The sequence below is a fragment of the Triticum aestivum genome, chromosome 5D (genome assembly GCF_018294505.1).
Source record: "Triticum aestivum cultivar Chinese Spring chromosome 5D, IWGSC CS RefSeq v2.1, whole genome shotgun sequence".
In the NCBI taxonomy this organism is placed as follows: Eukaryota; Viridiplantae; Streptophyta; class Magnoliopsida; order Poales; family Poaceae; genus Triticum; species Triticum aestivum.
Window position 1 is genome coordinate 418,827,280 of NC_057808.1, and position 21,081 is coordinate 418,848,360.

Sequence of the window (21,081 nt, forward strand, 5' to 3'; positions counted from 1 at the left end):
TCTGTTGAGAGGACACCACATGAACTGTGGTTTCACAAGAAACCTAAGCTGTCATTTCTTAAAGTTTGGGGCTGCGATGCTTATGTGAAAAAGCTTCAACCTGATAAGCTCGAACCCAAATTGGAGAAGTGTGTCTTCATAGGATACCCAAAAGAAACTGTTGGGTACACCTTCTATCACAGATGCGAAGGCAAGACATTTGTTGCTAAGAATGGATCCTTTCTAGAGAAGGAGTTTCTCTCGAAAGAAGTGAGTGGGAGGAAAGTAGAACTTGATGAGGTAGTTGTACCTTCTCTCGAATTGGGAAGTGGTTCATCACAGAAATCAGTTCTAGTGATGCCTACACCAATTAGTGAGGAAGTTAATGATGATGATCATGAAACTTCAAATCAAGTTACTATCGAACCTCGTAGGTCAACCAGAGTACGTTCCGCACCGGAGTGGTACGGTAATCCTGTTCTGAAAGTCATGTTACTAGACCATGACGAACCTATGAACTATGAGGAAGCGATGATGAGCCCAGATTCCGCAAAATGGCTTGAGGCCATGAAATCTGAGATGGGATCCATGTATGAGAACAAAGTGTGGACTTTGGTTGATTTCCCTGATGATCGGAAAGCCATAGAAAATAAATGGATCTTCAAGAAGAAGATTGACGCTGACAGTAATGTTACTGTCTACAAAGCTCGACTTGTTGCGAAAGGTTTTCGACAAGTTCAAGGAGTTGACTACGATGATACCTTCTCACCCGTAACGATGCTTAAGTCTGTCCGAATCATGTTAGGAATTGCCCCATTTTATGATTATGAAATTTGGCAAATGGATGTCAAAACTGCATTCCTTAATGGATTTCTTAAAGAAGAGTTGTATATGATGCAACCAGAAGGTTTTGTCGATCCTAAAGGTGCTAACAGAGTGTGCAAGCTCCAGCGATCCATTTATGGACTGGTGCAAGCTTCTCGGAGTTGGAATATATGCTTTGATAGTGTGATCAAAGCATATGGTTTTATACATAATTTTGGAGAAGCATGTATTTACAAGAAAGTGAGTGGGAGCTCTGTAGCATTTCTAATATTATATGTGGATGACATATTGTTGATTGGAAATGATATAGAATTTCTGGATAGCATAAAAAGATACTTGAATAAGAATTTTTCAATGAAAGACCTCGGTGAAGCTGCTTATATATTGGGCATCAAGATCTATAGAGATAGATCAAGACGCTTAATTGGACTTTCACAAATCACATACCTTGATAAAGTTTTGAAGAAGTTCAAAATGGATCAGTCAAAGAAAGGGTTCTTGCCTGTGTTACAAGGTGTGAAGTTGAGTCAGACTCAATGCCCGACCACTACAGAAGATAGAGAGAAAATGAAAATCATTCCCTATGCCTCAGCCATAGGTTCTATCATGTATGCAATGCTGTGTACCAGACCTGATGTGTGCCTAGCTATAAGTTTAGCAGGGAGGTGCCAAAGTAATCCAGGAGCGGATCACTCGATAGTGGTCAAGAACATCCTGAAATACCTGAAAAGGACTAAGGATATGTTTCACGTTTATGGAGGTGACAAAGAGCTCGTCGTAAATGGTTACGTCGATGCCAGCTTTGACACTGATCCGGATGACTCTAAGTCACAAACCGGATACGTATTTATATTGAATGGTGGAGCTGTCATGTCAGTTGGTGCAGTTCCAAGCAGAGCGTTGTGACGGGATCTACGTGTGAAAAGGAGTACATAGCTGCTTCGGAAGCAGCAAATGAAGGAGTCTGGATGAAGGAGTTCATATCCGATCTAGGTGTAATACCTAGTGCATCAGGTCCAATGAAAATCTTTTGTGACAATACTGGAGCAATTGCCTTAGTGAAGGAATCCAGATTTCACAACAGAACCAAACACATCAAGAGACGCTTCAACTCCATCCGCGATCAAGTCAAGGAGGGAGATATAGAGATTTGCAAAATGCATACGGATCTGAATGTTGCAGGCCCGTTGACTAAGCCTCTTCCACGAGCAAAACATGATCAGCACCAAGACTCCATGGGTGTTAGAATCATTACACTGTGATCTAGATTATTGACTTTAGTGCAAGTGGGAGACCGAAGGAAATATGCCCTAGAGGCAATAATAAAGTTGTTATTTATATTTCCTTATATCATGATAAATGTTTATTATTCATGCTAGAATTGTATTAACCGGAAACTTGATACATGTGTGAATACATAGACAAAACATGGTGTCCCCAGTATGCCTCTATTAGACTAGCTCGTTAATCAAAGATGGTTAAGTTTCCTAACCATAGACATGTGTTGTCATTTGATGAACGGGATCACATCATTAGGAGAATGATGTGATGGACAAGACCCATCCGTTAGCTTAGCATAATGATCATTAAGTTTTATTGCTATTGCTTTCTTCATGACTTATACATGTTCCTCTGACTATGAGATTATGCAACTCCCGAATACCGGAGGAACACCTTGTGTGCTATCAAACGTCACAATGTAACTGGGTGATTATAAAGATGCTCTACAAGTGTCTCCGAAGGTGTTTGTTGGGTTGGCATAGATCGAGATTAGGATTTGTCACTCCGAGTATCGGAGAGGTATCTCTGGGCCCTCTCGGTAATGCACATCGTGATAAGCCTTGCCAGCAATGTGACTAATGAGTTAGTTACGGATGATGCATTACGGAACGAGTAAAGAGACTTGCTCGTAACGAGATTGAACTAGGTATGAGGATACCGACGATCGAATCTCGGGCAAGTAACATACCGATGACAAAGGGAATAACGTATGTTGTCATTGCGGTTTGACCGATAAAGATCTTCGTAGAATATGTAGGAACCAATATGAGCATCCAGGTTCCGCTATTGGTTATTGACCGGAGATGTGCATCGGTCATGTCTACATAGTTCTCGAACCCGTAGGGTCCGCACGCTTAACGTTTGATGACGATTTGTACTATGAGTTATATGTTTTGGTGACCGAAGTTTGTTCGGAGTCCCGGATGAGATCACGAACATGACGAGGAGTCTCGAAATGGTCGAGAGGTAAAGATTTATATATTGGACGATAGTATTTGGACACCGGAATGGTTTCGGGACGTTTCGGATATTTATCGGAGTACCGAGGGGTTACCGGAACCCCCCGGGGAAGTAACGGGCCAACATGGGCCATAGGGGAGAGAGAGGGTGTCACATCCCTAGTTCTGGTATGACCTAGGCTAGCTTTCATGTGAGCATCATGTTTAAAATTCAAATGAACTTGAAATGCGGGATGTTCAAACCCTAGCATCAATGAAATTCAAATTATTTTTCAGTGAACCTATTTGAATTTCATTGATTGTAGGGTTTGAACATCCCCCATTTCAAGTTCATTTGAATTTTAAACATGATGCTCACATGAAAGCTAGCCTAGGTCATACCAGAACTAGGGATGTGATAGAGGGGGGCCCACAAGGGGTAGCGCACGCCCCCCCCCCCATAGGCTGTCCGAATTGGACAAGGGGAAGGGGGCGCCCCCCCCCCCCCTTCCTTTCCCCCTCTCCCTCTCCTTCCCTCTTTCCCCCTCCAAGAGAAGGAAAAAAAGGGGGGCGAATCCTACTAGGACTGGAGTCCTAGTAGGACTCCCCCCCCCCCGCTTGGCGCGCCCCCTGGTGGCCGGCTTCCTCCTCTCCCTCCTTTATATATGTGGGCAGGGCACCCCTTGGAGATACACCATTCCAAGCCGTGTGTGGCGTCTCTCTCCACAGTTTACTCCTCCGCTCATATTCACATAGTGCTTAGGCGAAGCCCCGCGCGGATCATATCACCATCACCGTCACCACGCCGTCGTGCTGACGAAACTCTCTCTCGACCCCCTACTGGATCAAGAGTTCGAGGGACATCATCGAGCTGAACGTGTGCTGAACTCGGAGGTGCCACACGTTCGGTACTTGATCGGTTGGATTGCGAAGACGTTCGACTACATTAACCGTGCTAACCTAACGCTTCCGCTTTCGGTCTACGAGGGTACGTGGACACACTCTCCCCCTCTCGTTGCTATGCATCTCCTAGATAGATCTTGCGTGAGCGTAAGATTTTTTTTGAAATTGCATGCTGCGTTCCCCAACAAGATCTGCACGTCAGGACCACGAATAACAGAGAGTTCGCTTAACCTGAAGCTAAATGAATTTATGGTAATCTGGTGTGATTGGTTATCAAATAATCACATCTGTTGAGTAGGCTAATCAGGGGGCGATCAGCCTAAGACTGGACCAGCTTCTATTGGTGCCAAATTGCCAAATCCTATGAGTTCGACTTGTATAAAACTGAATCTAGAAATTGAAAAGGGTCAAAAGTAGGACATATAAGAATATAAAGGTAAATAATCTGACCCGCAAAAAAACACAAAGGTAAGTAATCTGACAATAGTACTCGGTTACTTTATTATGTATATTAACAGCTTCACTTTACTGTATGTCATGGACCGATGTTAAGATTTACTGGGTATGAAACCAAATGCATCATGTGATTATTTTTTGAACATGTAAGAAAGAGCAATCTTCTCTTTGAAGTATATACCAAAATTGTACAGATATACATATGAGTCACTAAGTTAGAAGATTAGAAAAAAGGAACGAGACCTATGCTCAAAAAGATGAAAACAGATCACCTATTCTGAAAAACAGAGCACCTATTCTAAGCCATGTGGCAGCATGATAATACCTCTCCTGCAGCCAAAGAGGAGGTCCTTCTACGTTGTATCAATAGAGAACCTCAAGTAAAATCCTTCTACCTTGAGATGTATATATGTATATTATATCTCCGCTTTGTTCTATCTATAAAGAATCTGAACTAAAATCCTTTATGTTGATATTTACTACTATAGAAAAAGGTATATTCATCCTTTGAGTGGCTCAAGCTGCACTTCCATCGATCCAGGCGAACCTGAGTCCATTTTACTGTCGAACCTATCGGACTGCAGAAGATCAACTGAATCGTCTTCCTCAGTGTTGCCGAGCACAAATTTGTGCATGAGGCCATCGGCGCCATCTCTTCTTCGCTTAACCTTCATGTACTCGAGGTAAGCCACCACCAATACAGCACTCACAACCCATACAACCAATCCACATGTAAGTCCCTTGATCGTCTTGCTGCCGTACCTGTGCCCAAGATGCTGCAACCCGGTGAAGAGTGCCGTGACAGCGGCTACCAGAGCAGTCCTCCCGGTGTAGGTATGTAGATATTCCCAGGTGATCCTGTTTCTTGATAAAATTTCTCCATTCTCCGCTTGGTGTGGTCGGAGATAAGCATTTACCGGCTGCATACAAGTGAATGTAAATGCTATCGCGCCGACTTTAGCATGTGTGGATTTGAAAGAGAAACCCCGGAGCTCGGCCACAGCAAAGAGAACCCCCATGAACATGACAGCTAGGCCTGAGTACTGAAGATATGTCTGAGCCTGGAACCAGAGATCCCCTTTCACATGCTTCAGGTACCGTGCTGCGACGATTCCTCCTGGAAGCAGCAGTCCCCATGCCACAAACATCATGAAACCATGAACGGCGAGCACCGGCCGCAGATCCTCCACCGCCTCCGCCAAGCCGCTGAGAAGAAGGATTCGGATCGGACGGTTGCTAGTGACAGAGTGCATGTTCTTCACACTCAGTCGGCCAGATGACCACTGGGAGCCCATGGCCCAGATGACCTTCAGAGGTCAACCTGGCAGTCGGGTCGGGTTTGCCCGGGTCGATGTCTACCAAACCTGGCAGTCGGGTCGGGTTTGCCCGGGTCGATGTCTACCAAACCCATGCCCGATTACTAAATGGGTCTACCCAGTCGCCCACGACCCTGCCCATGGGCGAAGGATCAGACCCACGCCCGAACCCGATGGGTAACCTGACCCGATGGGGTACCCATCGGGCTGCTGTATAGTGTTCTTGTACAGTGTACAACAGAGTAGTGGCAAAATTCATATAACAAATATTGGTTCACACAGCAGCAAAAATGCACAAATAGCTTCAGTTCCTAACCATCAATGTGAATATATAGTAGAACAAATAGAAAACACAGTATCAGGAAGCCAAATACAAGGTTCAGGAGCACAAATAGCATCACAAATACATGGTGCAGGTCTTCAGAAGCACAAATACAAGGTTCAGGAGCAGAAATACAAGGTTCAGGTGCACAAATAGCAGCAGAAATACAAGGTTCAGCAGCAGCACAAATGCACAAATACAAGGTTCAGGTTGAGTAGTTGTGTGCCAACAAGCTAGCAGTGTAGCAGCCCATGGATAAATGTAAATAACAGCAGGTAGTAGTGTAGCACGCCGGGTCGTCGGCCTTCTCGTCGCAACCAAGCAGCAGCAGCAACATCATACAATCATGTTTCAGGCTTCAGTTAGGATGGATTGATCATCAACCTCCTGAAACATAAGAAAATAGAAGCATTCAAAGTAAAGAACAAGATTTGCATTAAAATCTAAGATTAAAAGGCATGCTAAGTTGCTAAAAGTAGAATCTGTTACCATCATTTCTGTGTCATCCTTAAGAACAGTTTCGAAGTCCGCAAAGAGAGTAGAATTTCAATCCCCTGATGCATAGATTTAGATATTAACATATAGCAAGGAAATAATATTGTGTATGGAAAGAAGAGTCATGATTCAACTAGATTATCACCTAACATGTCTGCACGGGACCAAGCTTGCATACACATAAGAGCTTCGGTCATGTTTGGTGCAAGTGAACATCTATGTGCACTTAGTATTCTCCCACTAGTACTGAAGACAGATTCCAACGCCACGGTTGTTACAGGAATGGCTAGTATATCATGAGCCATTCTTCGCAATGTAGGATACTTGATACCTCCAAACTGCCACCAATTGATGATGTCGAGACCCTCTGGCCTATGGATAATTTCCTCTTCCAAATATAAGTCCAGTTCTATCCGCACATGAGAAGCACTCGTAACAGACTTCGAGGACATATATTGTTTAAATATATTCTCCATTTCATCTACTGCAGCACCACCTTGGGTAGAAACACTCCTACCTACCTGTGACTCCGAGGTACCCACACCACCATCAGATGCTTGATATTCTAGCAACAAATCACCCATTAACTTTCTAATTTTCTCCACTTCTGTAGTTGCATGTTCAAACCCATAGAGAGAGACAAACAAAGCTTGCAACGTATGAAGCTTATATCTTGGATCAAGGACTGTTGCCACAGACATAAGACCATGGACTTCTTTCCAATACTTCTCAAACTTCGTCTTCATTTCCTCAGACATCTTTTGCAAAGGAACATGCTCACTAGTAGACCATTTTCGTATTGCTAGACGAATAGAAGATATTTTGTCGATACTTCAGATGTAAGTTTCCTCCTTTTAGTTTGTCCAGGTTCTGTACTAGTACCTTGGGTCGCCTCAGCCTCGATGCCATCTATACCCCCTGTTTCTTGTGGAGTGGATGACTTGTCATGTTCAGTTCCATGTACAGCTGAGCTTTGCATTGCCGGCGCCGAGGAACTATCCACCGGTGAACTCATCTACACAAGATCACACAAAATAGCTAGTTCAACACATCTCTCAGCTATTCTACACTTCTACTGTTGTGAACCAAATGGAAAGGCTGGAAAATGGGAGAAAGAAATGAGAGTCACCTTGGTGAGATAGAGGATGGCAGCGGTGCTGCTCCGGCGTGGTGATGGTGGCGGTGCTGCTCCGGTGACGTGAAGCCTTGGAGGAAGAACGAGATGGAGACGACGGCGGCAGTGCTTGCTGGAGACGGCAGCGGCGGTGCTTGGCAGGGGATCCAGCAGCCGACGAGGATGGAGGTGGCCTGCGGTGGGGATCCTGCGTCCCGTGAGGATGGAGGCGGCGGGGATCCTGTGGCCCATGAGGATGGCGGTCCGGGGATCCAGCAGCTTGCGGCGACGGGGATGGGACGGTGGGCGGCGGCGGCGGCGGCTTGCGGATGGGAGCGAGAGAGAGAGAGAGTGCGGCGGCGGCGGCTTGCGGATGTTAGACCTTTGAACATGAGCATCGATAGTTGTGGACGACGCTAGAAGAGTTGGGGCAATTTTCCCTGGTTTATTTCTCACACAATGCCATACCAACTTGAGGGGTTGGGGATACATACTTAGAGCATCTCTAGTGGATGGTGTAAATTTGAACGTGTATATCTCCATATACACGTCCATATACACCTTGCTAAATTATACACCTCCCAGTTTTTCAGTGGAACGTGTAAATTAGGACGTGTATATTAGAAACGCAACGGCGACCTGGGGCGAACTCCTCCGATCCTTCCTCCGGGCGGGCGCGGGACGAAGCAGCGGTCTCCTTTTCGCGAGCTCACGAGCGTGGCTTGCTCGTGTATATTTTCACGCCTCGTACCGTCGTGGCCTGGGCGTGGATGTTTACACGCCCTTTTACACGAGTCGCTGGGAGCAGTTTTTTAGCTCGCATCGTGTATATTTGCTATACACGTCCATATAGATGATCCACTAGAGATGCTCTTATAGGCTGCTAGCCAGCCAAGCATATGCTGAGATGCTGCTAAGATGCCAGTCTAAGATGCTAGTCTAAGATGCTATCCTAACTGCCAGTCCTTGATGGTCAGGAACTCTATCCTAACTGCCACAAGGACCATGTGCTGCAGCCCCACAATGACCCTAGTACACAGACTTATCCATCATTCTCCCCCTAAGTCTTGTACGTCGTCTTGTGGGAAAGTTGAATCATCCCGATCCTGGAGCAAAGTTCGAGGAACTTGACCCTCCCAAGAGGCTTGGTGAGCAGGTCTGCGAGCTGGTCTGTGGTGTTGATGTAGCTCGCCTCGATGCTCCCTTCTTCCACATAGCTGCGGATGAAGTGATACCTCAGTCGGATCACTCATCTGGAAGGTGGCCTTCATGTCTTCCTTGAACGCCGCCACCTCTGCATCTTTGGTGCCGGTGATCACCAAGTCGTCAACATAGACGCCCACTAGCAGGGCATTTCCTCCACTGCCCCGTCGGTAGACGGCAGCCTCATGCGGGATTTGCTCGAAGCCCATCTTCTTTAACGTGGAGTCCAGCTTGGCGTTCCACGCCCTAGGTGCCTGCCGTAGGCCATAGAGAGCCTTGCGCAGGCGGAGTACCTTGCCCTCCTGGCCGGGAATCGCAAATCCCGGTGGCTGCTGCACGTAGACTTCCTCCTTCAAGTCGCCATTGAGGAATGCCGACTTGACATCCATGTGATGGACACGCCAGCCCTCCTGGGCAGCCAGCGCAAGGAGAAGTCGCACGGACTCCACCCGTGCCACGGGAGCGAAGGCGTCGCCGAAGTCGACTCCTTCCTGCTGCGAGAAGCCTCGGGCCACCAGGCGAGCCTTGTGCCTGATGATGGCGCCGGCTCCATCCCTCTTCAGCTTGAACACCCACTTAAGGGTGATTGCGTGGTGACCACGAGGGAGGTCAGCGAGCTCCCAGGTGCGGTTTTGCTCGACCGCATCCATCTCCAACTACATTGCGGCGCGCCATGCCGCATCTCTCTTGGCCTCTGCAAAGGACCGTGGTTCGTCGTCCTCACACGCGAGTTGTAGCTGCGCCTCCAGGTCACGTTGTCGGAGTAAATGACCACGGGTAGCCTAACCGACTCCCCCTGGCTCTTCAAAAATTATCGGGTCGATCGAGCCTTCAAGCACCCAAAGCACAGGGCCGCCTTCCCCTGGCCGGCTATCTCACAGGCCGACTACTGGAAGGCTGCCCGGCCCTAAAACCCTCCCGAAGAGAGCCACAAGAAGGCCGACTCCAAGAAGCCGGCCACAAGAAGACCGACTCCATGATGCCGGCCACAAGAGGGCCGGCTCCCGGCAAGCGGCCAAGATTGCACCCTCAAGGACTGCACCCACATAACGGTGACGAGACGGGGCGTGGCTACAGTAAAGCCTGCCACCCCCGAATCCCGGAGCACGCATGGCAACAGTGCGCCGTACGGGTCGGCCATCCCCCGTCCGGCGCAGCACTGTTGCCATGTTGACCATGACGCCACCCACGACAGGCTGTCAGTACGGCACGTGGGCGGCGGGCCCCTTCAGCCAGAGAGACGCTCGAAGGCGGCCAAGCCCCTCCCCCCTAGTCGGCCTGGGGTGTAGCCGGCTACCTACGGCGGCACTGTAGCCATGCTTACCTCGGCAAAGCCCTTGTCATCAGGGGTGAGGCTACAGTAACCAGCCGCCGGCAATACCCCCAAGCGGTGGGGCCGGCCTGTCGGCCAAGAGGCCGGCAGCCGACGGGACCCACCAGTCGGCGGGCCCCAGCGGCCGGCGGAGAAGCCGGCGGATACAGACACTGACGGCCTGGACCCGCATCCAGCCGGATTACCATTGTACCCCTGGGGGGTAGGCCTATATAAACCCCCCAGGGCACCCATGCAAAGGATTGATCTCTTAGAGTTTTAGACACCACATAGAGAGAAGAGGAGAGCTAGCCTTGCCCTTCTTCTTCCTCTAGCCGAACAGCTCAAGGAGCCACTTGTAGCCACTTGTGTTGATCTAGTGATCATGCGGAGACCCCGCAGAGCAGGACTAGGGGTGTTATCTCCACGGAGAGTCCCGAACCTGGGTAAGATTCGCCGTTGTGCATGTCTTCGCCTTATCTCGTTTCCAGGCACCGGCAATGTCTTACTGGCTCCCACAATGATAAGCCACCCGTTGGCATATGTCGCACCTACCACCCAACATTTGGCGCCCACCATGGGGCCAGGTGCACCGTCGTCCGGAGACCTGTTCTGGACGGGAACCCATTTCCTTCCCAGCGAGCGTAGCCAGCCCGGCACGCCCGATGGCGCTTGCCCCGACGCGCTGCAAGGCGTCGACGACGCCTGCGCGGCGAGCTGCCTCCCCAATCTTCTTGGCGAGGCTCGCATCTCCGACGAGTCTGCGTCCGACGCGGGCACAGACTACCCCGAGAGCCGCCTCGTCAGCCTCCTCGATCAGCTTCACGTCTCCAGCGAGCCTGCTGTGGATTTGGAGTCGGTCGGCTCCACCGACCCGATGCTTGTCGACTCCGACACGGCATCGCTTGACGCCTTCCCCACCAACGTGGTGATCATCGACGACCCTCTTCCTCGAGCCGACAGTGGCGGCAGCACTATCACTGAGGTGCTGGTCATCAGCCATGGTGCCGCCTCAGGCGAGAACGCCCACGACGCCCTACAAGCGGCGCTACATGACTTGTCCGCCCCCATCCCGGCCGACGCCGACACCAAGACACTGGAGGCACGCCGCCTCGCCCTCATCGCGGAGGGCCAGAAGATAGCATCCATGAGACGCCTCATTGAGGCTCACCAGCGCGAAGTCGACCGCGCCGCCTTTGGTACGCCGCCTCCTGGCGGGCCGAGCCGAGTCGGCATCGTCAAGAAGCGCGGCGCGGCCATCGCCAGCATGCTGGGAGCAGACCGCCCAGTCTACGCCACGCCACTCGAGAACCTGCGTGCCGCTCAGGCGGCCGTTGAACGGGCTGAAGGCCGACGAGCTCCCCTACATGACTAGACGCATCCAGCAGCTGATCGACGCGGCCGCAGAGCGGCATGAAGCCAGCGCCCGCGCTGAAAGTCGTCCCCCACGCCGAGAGCACGGCACGACATCCCGGACGCCGACTGCAAGCGGCGCCCGCGTGAGAAAAGACAAGGAGCCGGCTGCTAGCCGCAGTCGGACTCGGCTCACCATCGAGCGCGACGCAGAAGGCCGCCCCCGAGCTGTGGAACGACGAGGCAATCCGCCTCCTCCCCCGCCTCGTGGGAAGAGATATCCCACCCCGCCGCCTATTACGCATCCGACTCTCGGCGACCGACTAGGCCACCGCGAAGGGGTCGGCGAGAATGACGCCCGTCACCGGATCGACCGCCTAGCGCGATCCCTGGCGCTAGAAGAAGAAGATGATGTCGGCCCGCCTTGCTTTGGCCCCCGCATCCACGACGAGCCCTTCCCCAAAGGGTTCTCACTCCCAAGAGACACGCCAAAATACAACGGCTCTGTGAAGCCGGAAGACTGGTTGATCGATTACTCCACCGCAATCCGCATAGCAAACGGCAACAGGCGCGTTGCCGTGAAGTACGTCCCGCTCATGCTTCAAGGCACGGCACGCACCTGGTTGAATAGCCTCAAGCCCTACAGCGTCAACACCTGGCTAGACTTCACGGAAGTCTTCATCCACAATTTCACCAGCACATACAAGCGGCCTCCCAAGCCCCGCCAGCTTTCCTTGTGCGTCCAAGGGCCTAACGAATCAACTCGTGACTACCTCACGCGTTGGGCCGAGCTCCGCAACTCCTGCGAAGGGGTTCACGAGGTTCAAGCCATAGAGTACTTCACCGCCGGGTGCCGAGAGGGCACCCTCATCAAGCACCGGCTCCTCTGCGACGAGCCGACTACCCTCGACGAGCTGCTGATCATAGCAGACAAGTACGCCACGGCCGACTCTTCAATGAAGACTGAGCTTCGAGTGGATGCCTCTGGAAAGGTGCTCGCTCCGGCTCCCAAGACGCCGGCCGGTGACTCCAATCGACGCCCGTACCCAAACGACAACAAGCGCAAGGCCCCTATGCCGCCTTCCACCAGTCGGCAAGTAGCCACAGTCGAAGACGAACAACCTGAAGGGCGGCCCATGCCCAAGAAGCAGAAGGGCGGCAGGCCGGCTTGGCAGCCGGCTTTCTCCTACGAGCAAACCCTTGATGCCCCCTGCAAGTTCCACAGCGGCGCGAAGCCGCCCAACCACACGACTCGGAAGTGTCATTGGCTCACGCGAATCTCCAAAGGCGAAGGGCTGGTGCCGCCTCCACCTGCTGGCCAGCCACCACCAGCCCATCAGCAGCCGGCTGCTCGACCAGCAGTCGGAGCCATTCAAGACAAGTTTCCGGACGAGCATGCCGCCTACGTCGTCTTTACAAGCCAAACTGAAAACAGACGCAGTAGGCACCGACAACACCAAGAAGTCAACGCGGTCGCATCTAACAACCTAGAGTTTATGCATTGGTCTGAGAAGCCTATCAGCTGGAGCCGGGCCGATCACCCAGAGGTGATGCCGTCTCCCGGCTCTTATGCATTGGTGTTGGACGCCACCCTCGTGACAGAAAGGCGAGCTGCCCGTTTCTCCCGAGTACTGATTGACGGTGGGAGCAGCATCAACATACTGTACCGCGACACCATGGAGAAGCTGAACATCAAGACGAAGCAACTCATGCCAAGCCGGACTATGTTCCATGGCATCATACCCGGCCTGTCCTGCTCACCAATCGGCAAGATCAAGATAGATGTTCTCTTCGGAGACAAGGATCACTTCCGCCGAGAAGCAGTCTGGTTTGAAGTGGTGGATCTAGAGAGCCCTTACCACGCGTTGCTTGGCCGACCTGCCCTGGCCAAGTTCATGGTTGTGCCCCACTACGCCTACCTCAAGATGAAGATGCCTAGTTCAAAGGGGATCATCACCATAGCCGGAGACTACAAGAAATCCTCTGAGTGTGCTGCAGCCAGCAGCCGGCTGGCCGAGTCCCTCGTGATTGCCGAAGAAAAAAGATGCTGGACCGAGTCGTGGCCATGGCCGGCAAGCAGCCGGCCCTGTCCCCTAACCCCAAGGAATATGATGCTCAAGGCTCCTTCCAGCCGGCCAAGGAAACAAAGAAGATACCTCTGGACCCAGAGAACCCGGAGAGGTTTGCCGTCATTGGAGCAAACCTGGACAGCAAATAGGAAGGCGAGCTCGTCGATTTCCTCCGTGAGAATCGGGACATCTTTGCATGGTCCCCAAAGGACATGCCGGGTGTTCCGAAGGATTTCGCCGAGCACAAGCTACATGTCCGAGCAGACGCAAAACCAGTCAAACAACCTCTCCGCCGACTGTCGGAGGAAAAGAGAAGGATTGTAGGAGAAGAGATAGCCCGGCTTCTAGCAGCCGGCTTCATTATGGAGGTGTTTTTTCCAGAATGGCTTGCCAACCCGGTCCTTGTATTGAAGAAAAACAATAAATGGCGCATGTGTATAGATTATACCAGCCTCAACAAAGCCTGCCCCAAAGATCCGTTTTCTGTCCCTCGAATCTATCAAGTGATAGACTCCACAGCCGGATGCGAGTTGTTGAGTTTCTTGGATGCTTACTCAGGCTACCATCAGATCAAGTTGGATCCAGCCGACCGCCTGAAGACCGCCTTCATCACACCATTCGGAGCTTTCTACTACCTAACTATGACATTCGGCTTGAGAAATGCCGGTGCCACTTTTCAGTGTTGCATGCAGAAATGCCTCCTCAAGCAACTCGGCAGAAATGCCCACGTCTATGTAGACGATATTGTGGTGAGGACGGAGAAGCGCGGCACCCTGCTGGAAGACCTCAGAGAAACATTCGACAACTTGCGCCGGTTTCAGATCAAGCTCAACCCTGAGAAATGCATGTTCGGAGTACCAGCCGGCCAACTTCTAGGCTTCTTGGTCTCCGAACGCGGCATCGAGTGCAACCCAGTGAAGATCAAGGCCATAGAGAGAATGGAGATTCCTACCAAGCTGTGAGACGTCCAAAAGTTTATCGGGTGCCTGGCCTCCCTGAACCACTTCATCAGCCGGCTAGGAGAGAAGGCTCTCCCCCTGTACCGACTCATGAAAAAGTCCACCCACTTCGAGTGGAACGACCAAGCAGACCAAGCTTTTCACGAGTTGAAGAAGATGCTGACCACGCCACCTGTCTTGGCGGCGCCAACTGAGAAAGAGCCAATGCTCCTTTACATTGCCGCGACTAGCTGAGTGGTCAGCACAGTTATTGTGGTCCAACGCCCAGAAGAAGGCCGGGCTCAGTTAGTCCAGAGGACGGTGTATTATTTGAGCGAAGTACTGTCCACCTCGAAGCAAAACTACCCGCACTACCAGAAGATGTGCTATGGAGTATACTTCGCCGCCAAGAAACTGAAGCCCTACTTTCAAGAGCACCCCATCACGGTCGTATGTACTGCCCCGCTTGCCGAGATCATAGGCAGCCGGGATGCATCCGGCCGGGTGGCCAAGTGGGCCATTGCGCTGGCTCCTTACACGATCTTCTACCAGCCTCGCACCGCCATCAAGTCCCAAGCATTGGCCGACTTCCTTGTCGACTGGGCCAAGACCCAGTACCTACCGCCGGCTCCCGACTCCACTCATTGGCGGATGCACTTCGATGGATCCAAGATGCACACTGGCTTGGGAGCCGGCATCGTCCTCACCTCTCCCAAGGGCGACAAACTCAGATACACATTGCAAATTCATTTTGCCGCCTCCAACAACGTGGCCGAGTACGAGGCGCTCATACATGGGCTCCGGCTAGCCAAAGAGCTCGGCATCCGCCGGATCCTGTGCTATGGCGACTCGGATTTGGTAGTCCAACAATCATCTGGCGACTGGGACGCCAAGGACGCAAACATGGCGAGCTACCGATTCCTCGTTCAGCAAATCAGCGGATACTTTGAAGGATGCGAGTTCCTCCACGTGCCACGGGCCGACAACGAGCAAGCAGATGCCCTGGCACGAATCGGTTCCACCCGACAAGCTATCCCAACCGGCATCTCTCTCCAACACCTCCTCAAACCGTCTGTCAAGCCGTCTCCAGAATCAGACTCCATCTTCGTACCGCATGACCCTGATGCAGTTGGATCCGACTTGGGGAACCCAGCAGGCGGCTCGGGGACTTCGACAGGCGGCTCGGGGACTGCCGTAGTCGCACCCGGCTCGGGGGCTTCAGAACCCGGCCCGGGGACTGCAGCAGTCAGCCCGAGGACTGCAACGACACAATAGGCGGTGGCCGACTCCAACTCTTCACCACCCAACCCACCCACCCTGGTCGCGGTAGCCGTATTGGCAATAGAAGAAGTCACAGCTCCATCATGGGCCCAACCCATCCTCAACTTCCTGGTAAACAGAGAGCTGCCGACTGACAAGATCTCGGCAAGACAAGTTCAATGCCGAGCCGGATCATACACAATAGTAAACAGAGAACTCGTTAGGCGCAGCGTCACTGGAGTCTTCCAGCGCTGCGTCGAGCCAGAGAAGGGCATAGCAATCCTCAAGGACATCCACCAAGGCGAATGCGGCCACCACGCGGCCTCAAGATCACTTGTCGCCAAAGCTTTCCGCCATGGGTTCTTCTGGCCGACTACTTTGGAAGACGCCAAGGAATTAGTCAAATACTGCAAAGGGTGCCAAGTCTTCAGCTCCAAGCAACACCTGCCGGCTTCTGCACTCAAGACCATCCCCCTCACCTGGCCCTTTGCCGTCTGGGGACTGGACATGGTGGGCCCATTCAAGACGGCGCGCGGCGGCATGACACATCTGCTTGTCGCCTTGGACAAATTCACCAAGTGGATTGAAGCGAAGCCAATCAAGAAGCTGAACGGGCCGACTGTCATGACATTCATCGCAGATATCACCACCTGGTATGGCGTACCACACAGCATCATCACCGGCAATGGCACGAATTTTGCCAAAGGAGCACTGGCACGTTTCTGTGCGACACAGAGCATCCGACTGGACTTAGCGTCCGTAGCCCACCCGCAGTCAAACGGCCAAGTCGAGCGAGCAAACGGCCTCATCCTCTCCGGCATCAAGCCTCGACTGGTCGTACCACTGGAGCGTTGGCCGGCTGCTGGCTCGATGAGCTGCCGGCCGTCCTCTGGAGTCTGCGTACTACCCCGAACAAGTCAACCGGCTTCACCCCTTTCTTCCTTGTATATGGTGCCGAGGCTATCATCCCAACTAACATTGAGTTCGACTCATCTCGGGTCACCATGTACACGGAGGCGGAGGCCAAGGAAGCGCGAGAAGACGGCGTTAACCTGCTGGAAGTGTTAGGGGACGTAGCAGAAATTCAAAATTTTCTACGCATCACCAAGATCAATCTATGGAGTAATCTAGCAACGAGGGGAAGGGGAGTGCATCTACATACCCTTGTAGATCGCAATGTGGAAGCGTTGCAAGAACGCGGATGAGGGAGTCGTACTCGTAGCGATTCAGATCGCGGTTGATTCCGATCTATGCACCGAAGAACGGTGCCTCCGCGTTCAACACACGTGCAGCCCGGTGACGTCTCCCACGCCTTGATCCAGCAAGGAGAGAGGGAGAGGTTGGGGAAGACTCCATCCAGCAGCAGCACGACGGTGTGGTGGTGATGGAGGAGCGTGGCAATCCCGCAGGGCTTCGCCAAGCACCGCGGGAGAGGAGGAGGGAGAGGGGTAGGGCTGCGCCGAAAGATAGACGTTCTCGTGTGTCTTGGGCAGCCCAAACCTCAACTATATATAAGGGGGGAGGGGGCTGCGCCCCCCTTAGGGTTTCCACCCCCAAGAGGAGGCGGCCAGCCCTAGATCCCATCCAAGGGGGCGGCCAAGGGGAGGAGAGGGGGGCGCCACTAGGGTGGGCCTTAAGGCCCATCTGGACCTAGGGTTTGCTCCCTCCCACTCTCCCATGTGCCTTGGGCCTTGGTGGGGGGGGCGCACCAGCCCACCTGGGGCTGGTCCCCTCCCACACTTGGCCCACGCAGCCTTCTGGGGCTGGTGGCCCCACTTGGTGGACCCCCGGGACCCTCCCGGTGGTCCCGGTACATTACCGATTTCACCCGAAACTTTTCCAGTGACCAAAACAGGACTTCCCATATATAAATCTTTACCTCCGGACCATTCCGGAACTCCTCGTGACGTCCGGGATCTCATCCGGGACTCCGAACAACATTCGGTAACCACGTACATAGTTTCCCTATAACCCTAGCGTCATCGAACCTTAAGCGTGTAGACCCTACGGGTTCGGGAACCATGCAGACATGACCGAGACGTTCTCCGGTCAATAACCAACAGCGGGATCTGGATACCCATGTTGGCTCCCACATGTTCCACGATGATCTCATCGGATGAACCACGATGTCGGGGATTCAATCAATCCCGTATGCAATTCCCTTTGTCTATCGGTATGTTACTTGCCCGAGATTCGATCGTCGGTATCCCGATACCTTGTTCAATCTCGTTACCGGCAAGTCTCTTTACTCGTTCCGTAACTCACATCATCCCGTGATCAACTCCTTGGTCACATTGTGCACATTATGATGATGTCCTACCGAGTGGGCCCAGAGATACCTCTCCGTTTACACGGAGTGACAAATCCCAGTCTCGATTCGTGCCAACCCAACAGACACTTTCGGAGATACCTGTAGTGCACCTTTATAGCCACCCAGTTACGTTGTGACGTTTGGTACACCCAAAGCATTCCTACGGTATCCGGGAGTTGCACAATCTCATGGTCTAAGGAACTGATACTTGACATTAGAAAAGCTCTGAGCAAACGAACTACACGATCTTGTGCTAGGCTTAGGATTGGGTCTTGTCCATCACATCATTCTCCTAATGATGTGATCCCGTTATCAACGACATCCAATGTCCATGGTCAGGAAACCGTAACCATCTATTGATCAACGAGCTAGTCAACTAGAGGCTTACTAGGGACATGGTGTTGTCTATGTATCCACACATGTATCTGAGTTTCCTATCAATACAATTCTAGCATGGATAATAAACGATTATCATGAACAAGGAAATATAATAATAACCTATTTATTACTGCCTCTAGGGCATATTTCCAACAGTCTCCCACTTGCACTAGAGTCAATAATCTAGTTCACATCACCATGTGATTAACACTGACAGGTCACATCACCTTGTGACCAACATCCAAAGAGTTTACTAGAGTCAACAATCTAGTTCACAACATTATGTGATTAACACTCAATGAGTTCTGGTTTGATCATGTTATGCTTGTGAGAGAGGTTATTAGTCGACGGGTCTGAACCTTTCAGATCTGAGTGTGCTTTACGAATATCTATGTCATCTTGTGGATGCTACCACGCGCTATTTGGAGCCATTTCAAATAATTGTTCTACTATACGAACCCGGTTTACTACTCAGAGTCATCCGGATTAGCGTCGAAATTTGCATCGACGTAACCCTTTACGACAAACTCCTTTTCACCTCCATAATCGAGAAAATTCCTTAGTCCACTAAGGATAAGTTCAACCGCTGTCATGTGATCCATTCCCGGATCACTATTGTACCCCTTGACCAACTCATGGCAAGGCACACTTCAAGTGCGGTACACAGCATAGCATACTGTAGAGCCTACGTCTAAAGCATAGGGGACGACCTTCGTCCTTTCTCTCTCTTCTGCTGTGGTCAGGTCTTGAGTCTTACTCAATATTCACACCTTGTAACACAGCCAAGAACTCCTTCTTTGCTGATCTATTTTGAACTCTTTCAAAATCATGTCAAGGTGTGCGTTCCTTGAAAGTATCATCAGACGTCTTGATCTATCTCCATAGATCTTGATGCCCAATATGTAAGCAGCTTTTATCCAGGTCTTCCTTTGAAAAACTCCTTTCAAACAACCCTTTATGCTTTCCAGAAATTTTACATCATTTCGGATCAACAATATGTCATTCACATATACTTATCAGAAATGTTGTAGCGCTCCCACTCACTTTATTGTAAATACAAGTTTCTAACAAACTTTGTATAAACCCAAAAATTTTGATCACTCCATCAAAGCGTATATTCTGACTCCGAGATGCTTGCTCTAGTCCATGGAAGGATTGCTGGAGCTAGCATACCTTTTAGCATCCTTAGGATCGACAAAACCTTTCTGATTGTATCACATACAACCTTTCCTTACGAAAACTGGTAAGGAAACTTGTTTTGACATCCATCTGCTAGATTTCATAAATGCAGCTAATGCTAACATGATTCCGACGGACTTAAGCATCGCTACGGATGAGAAAATCTCATCGTAGTCAACTCCTTGAACTTGTGGAAATACTCTTTGCCACAAGTCGAGCTTCATAGACGGTAACATTACCGTCCACGTCCGTCTTCTTCTCAAAGATCCATTTATCTCGGATTTCATGGCTTCTAACCATTTGTCGGAATATGGGCCCACCATCGCTTCTCCATAGCTCGTAGGTTCATCGTTGTCCAACAACTTGACTTCCAAGACAGGATCACGTACTACTCTGATGTATTACGCATCCTCGTCGTCCTACGAGGTTTGGTAGTGACTTGATCCGAAGTTTCATGATCACTATCATAAGCTTCCACTTCAATTGGTGTAGGTGCCACAGGAACAACTTCCTGTGCCCTGCTACACACTAGTTGAAGTGACGGTTCAATAACCTTATCAAGTCTCCACCATCCTCCCACTCAATTCTTTCGAGAGAAACTTTTCCTCGAGAAAGGACTCGTTTCTAGAAGCAATTACTTTTGCTTCCAGATCTGAAATAGGAGGTATACCCAACTGTTTTGGGTATTCTATGAAGATGCATTTATCCGCTTTGGGTTCGAGCTTATCAGCCTGGAACTTTTTCACATAAGCTTCGCAGCCCCAAACTTTTAAGAAACGACAACTTAGGTTTCTCTAAACGGTGTCGTCTCAACGGAATTGCGTGGTGCCCCTTTTAAAGTGAATGCGGTTATCTCTAATGCCTAACCCATAAACAATAGTGGTAATTCGATAAGGGACATCATGGTATGCACCATATCCAATAGGGTGCAGTTATGATGTTCGGACACACCATCACACTATGGTGTTCCAGGCGATGTTAATTGTGAAACACTTTCCACAATGTCTTAATTGTGTGCCAAACTCGTAACTCAGATACTCATCTCTATGATCATATCACAGACATTTTATCCTCTTGTCACGGCAATCTTCAACTTCATCTGAAATTACTTGAACCTTTCAATAATTCAGACTTGTGTTTCATCAAGTAAATACACTCAGCATCTACTCAAATCATCTGTGAAGTAAGAACGCAACGATATCCACTACATGCCTCAGCACTCATTAGACTGCATACATCAAAATGTATTACTTCCAATAAGTTGCTCTCTTGTTCCATCTCACTGAAAACGAGGCCTTTCAGTCATCTTGCCCATGTGGTATGATTTGCATGTCTCAAGTGATTCAAAATCAAGTGAGTCCAAACGATCCATCTGCATGGAGTTTCTTCATGCATATATACCAATAGACATGGTTCGCATGTCTCATTCTTTTCAAAAACGAGTGAGTC

At 50.7% G+C, this 21,081-nt stretch overlaps 1 protein-coding gene across 1 annotated transcript in view; it reads right to left on the reverse strand.

Annotated features, from left to right (window-relative positions):
* Positions 1-4,657: 4,657 nt before the first annotated feature.
* LOC123122284 (cytochrome b561, DM13 and DOMON domain-containing protein At5g54830-like) overlaps positions 4,658-21,081 on the reverse strand; it is a 34,846-nt gene continuing 18,422 nt past the window's right edge. Inside the window, exon 2 of the mRNA XM_044542463.1 lies at positions 4,658-5,699. Coding sequence (XP_044398398.1) covers positions 4,883-5,699 — 817 coding nt within the window. The 3' untranslated portion in view covers positions 4,658-4,882. The remainder of the gene's footprint in view (positions 5,700-21,081) is intronic.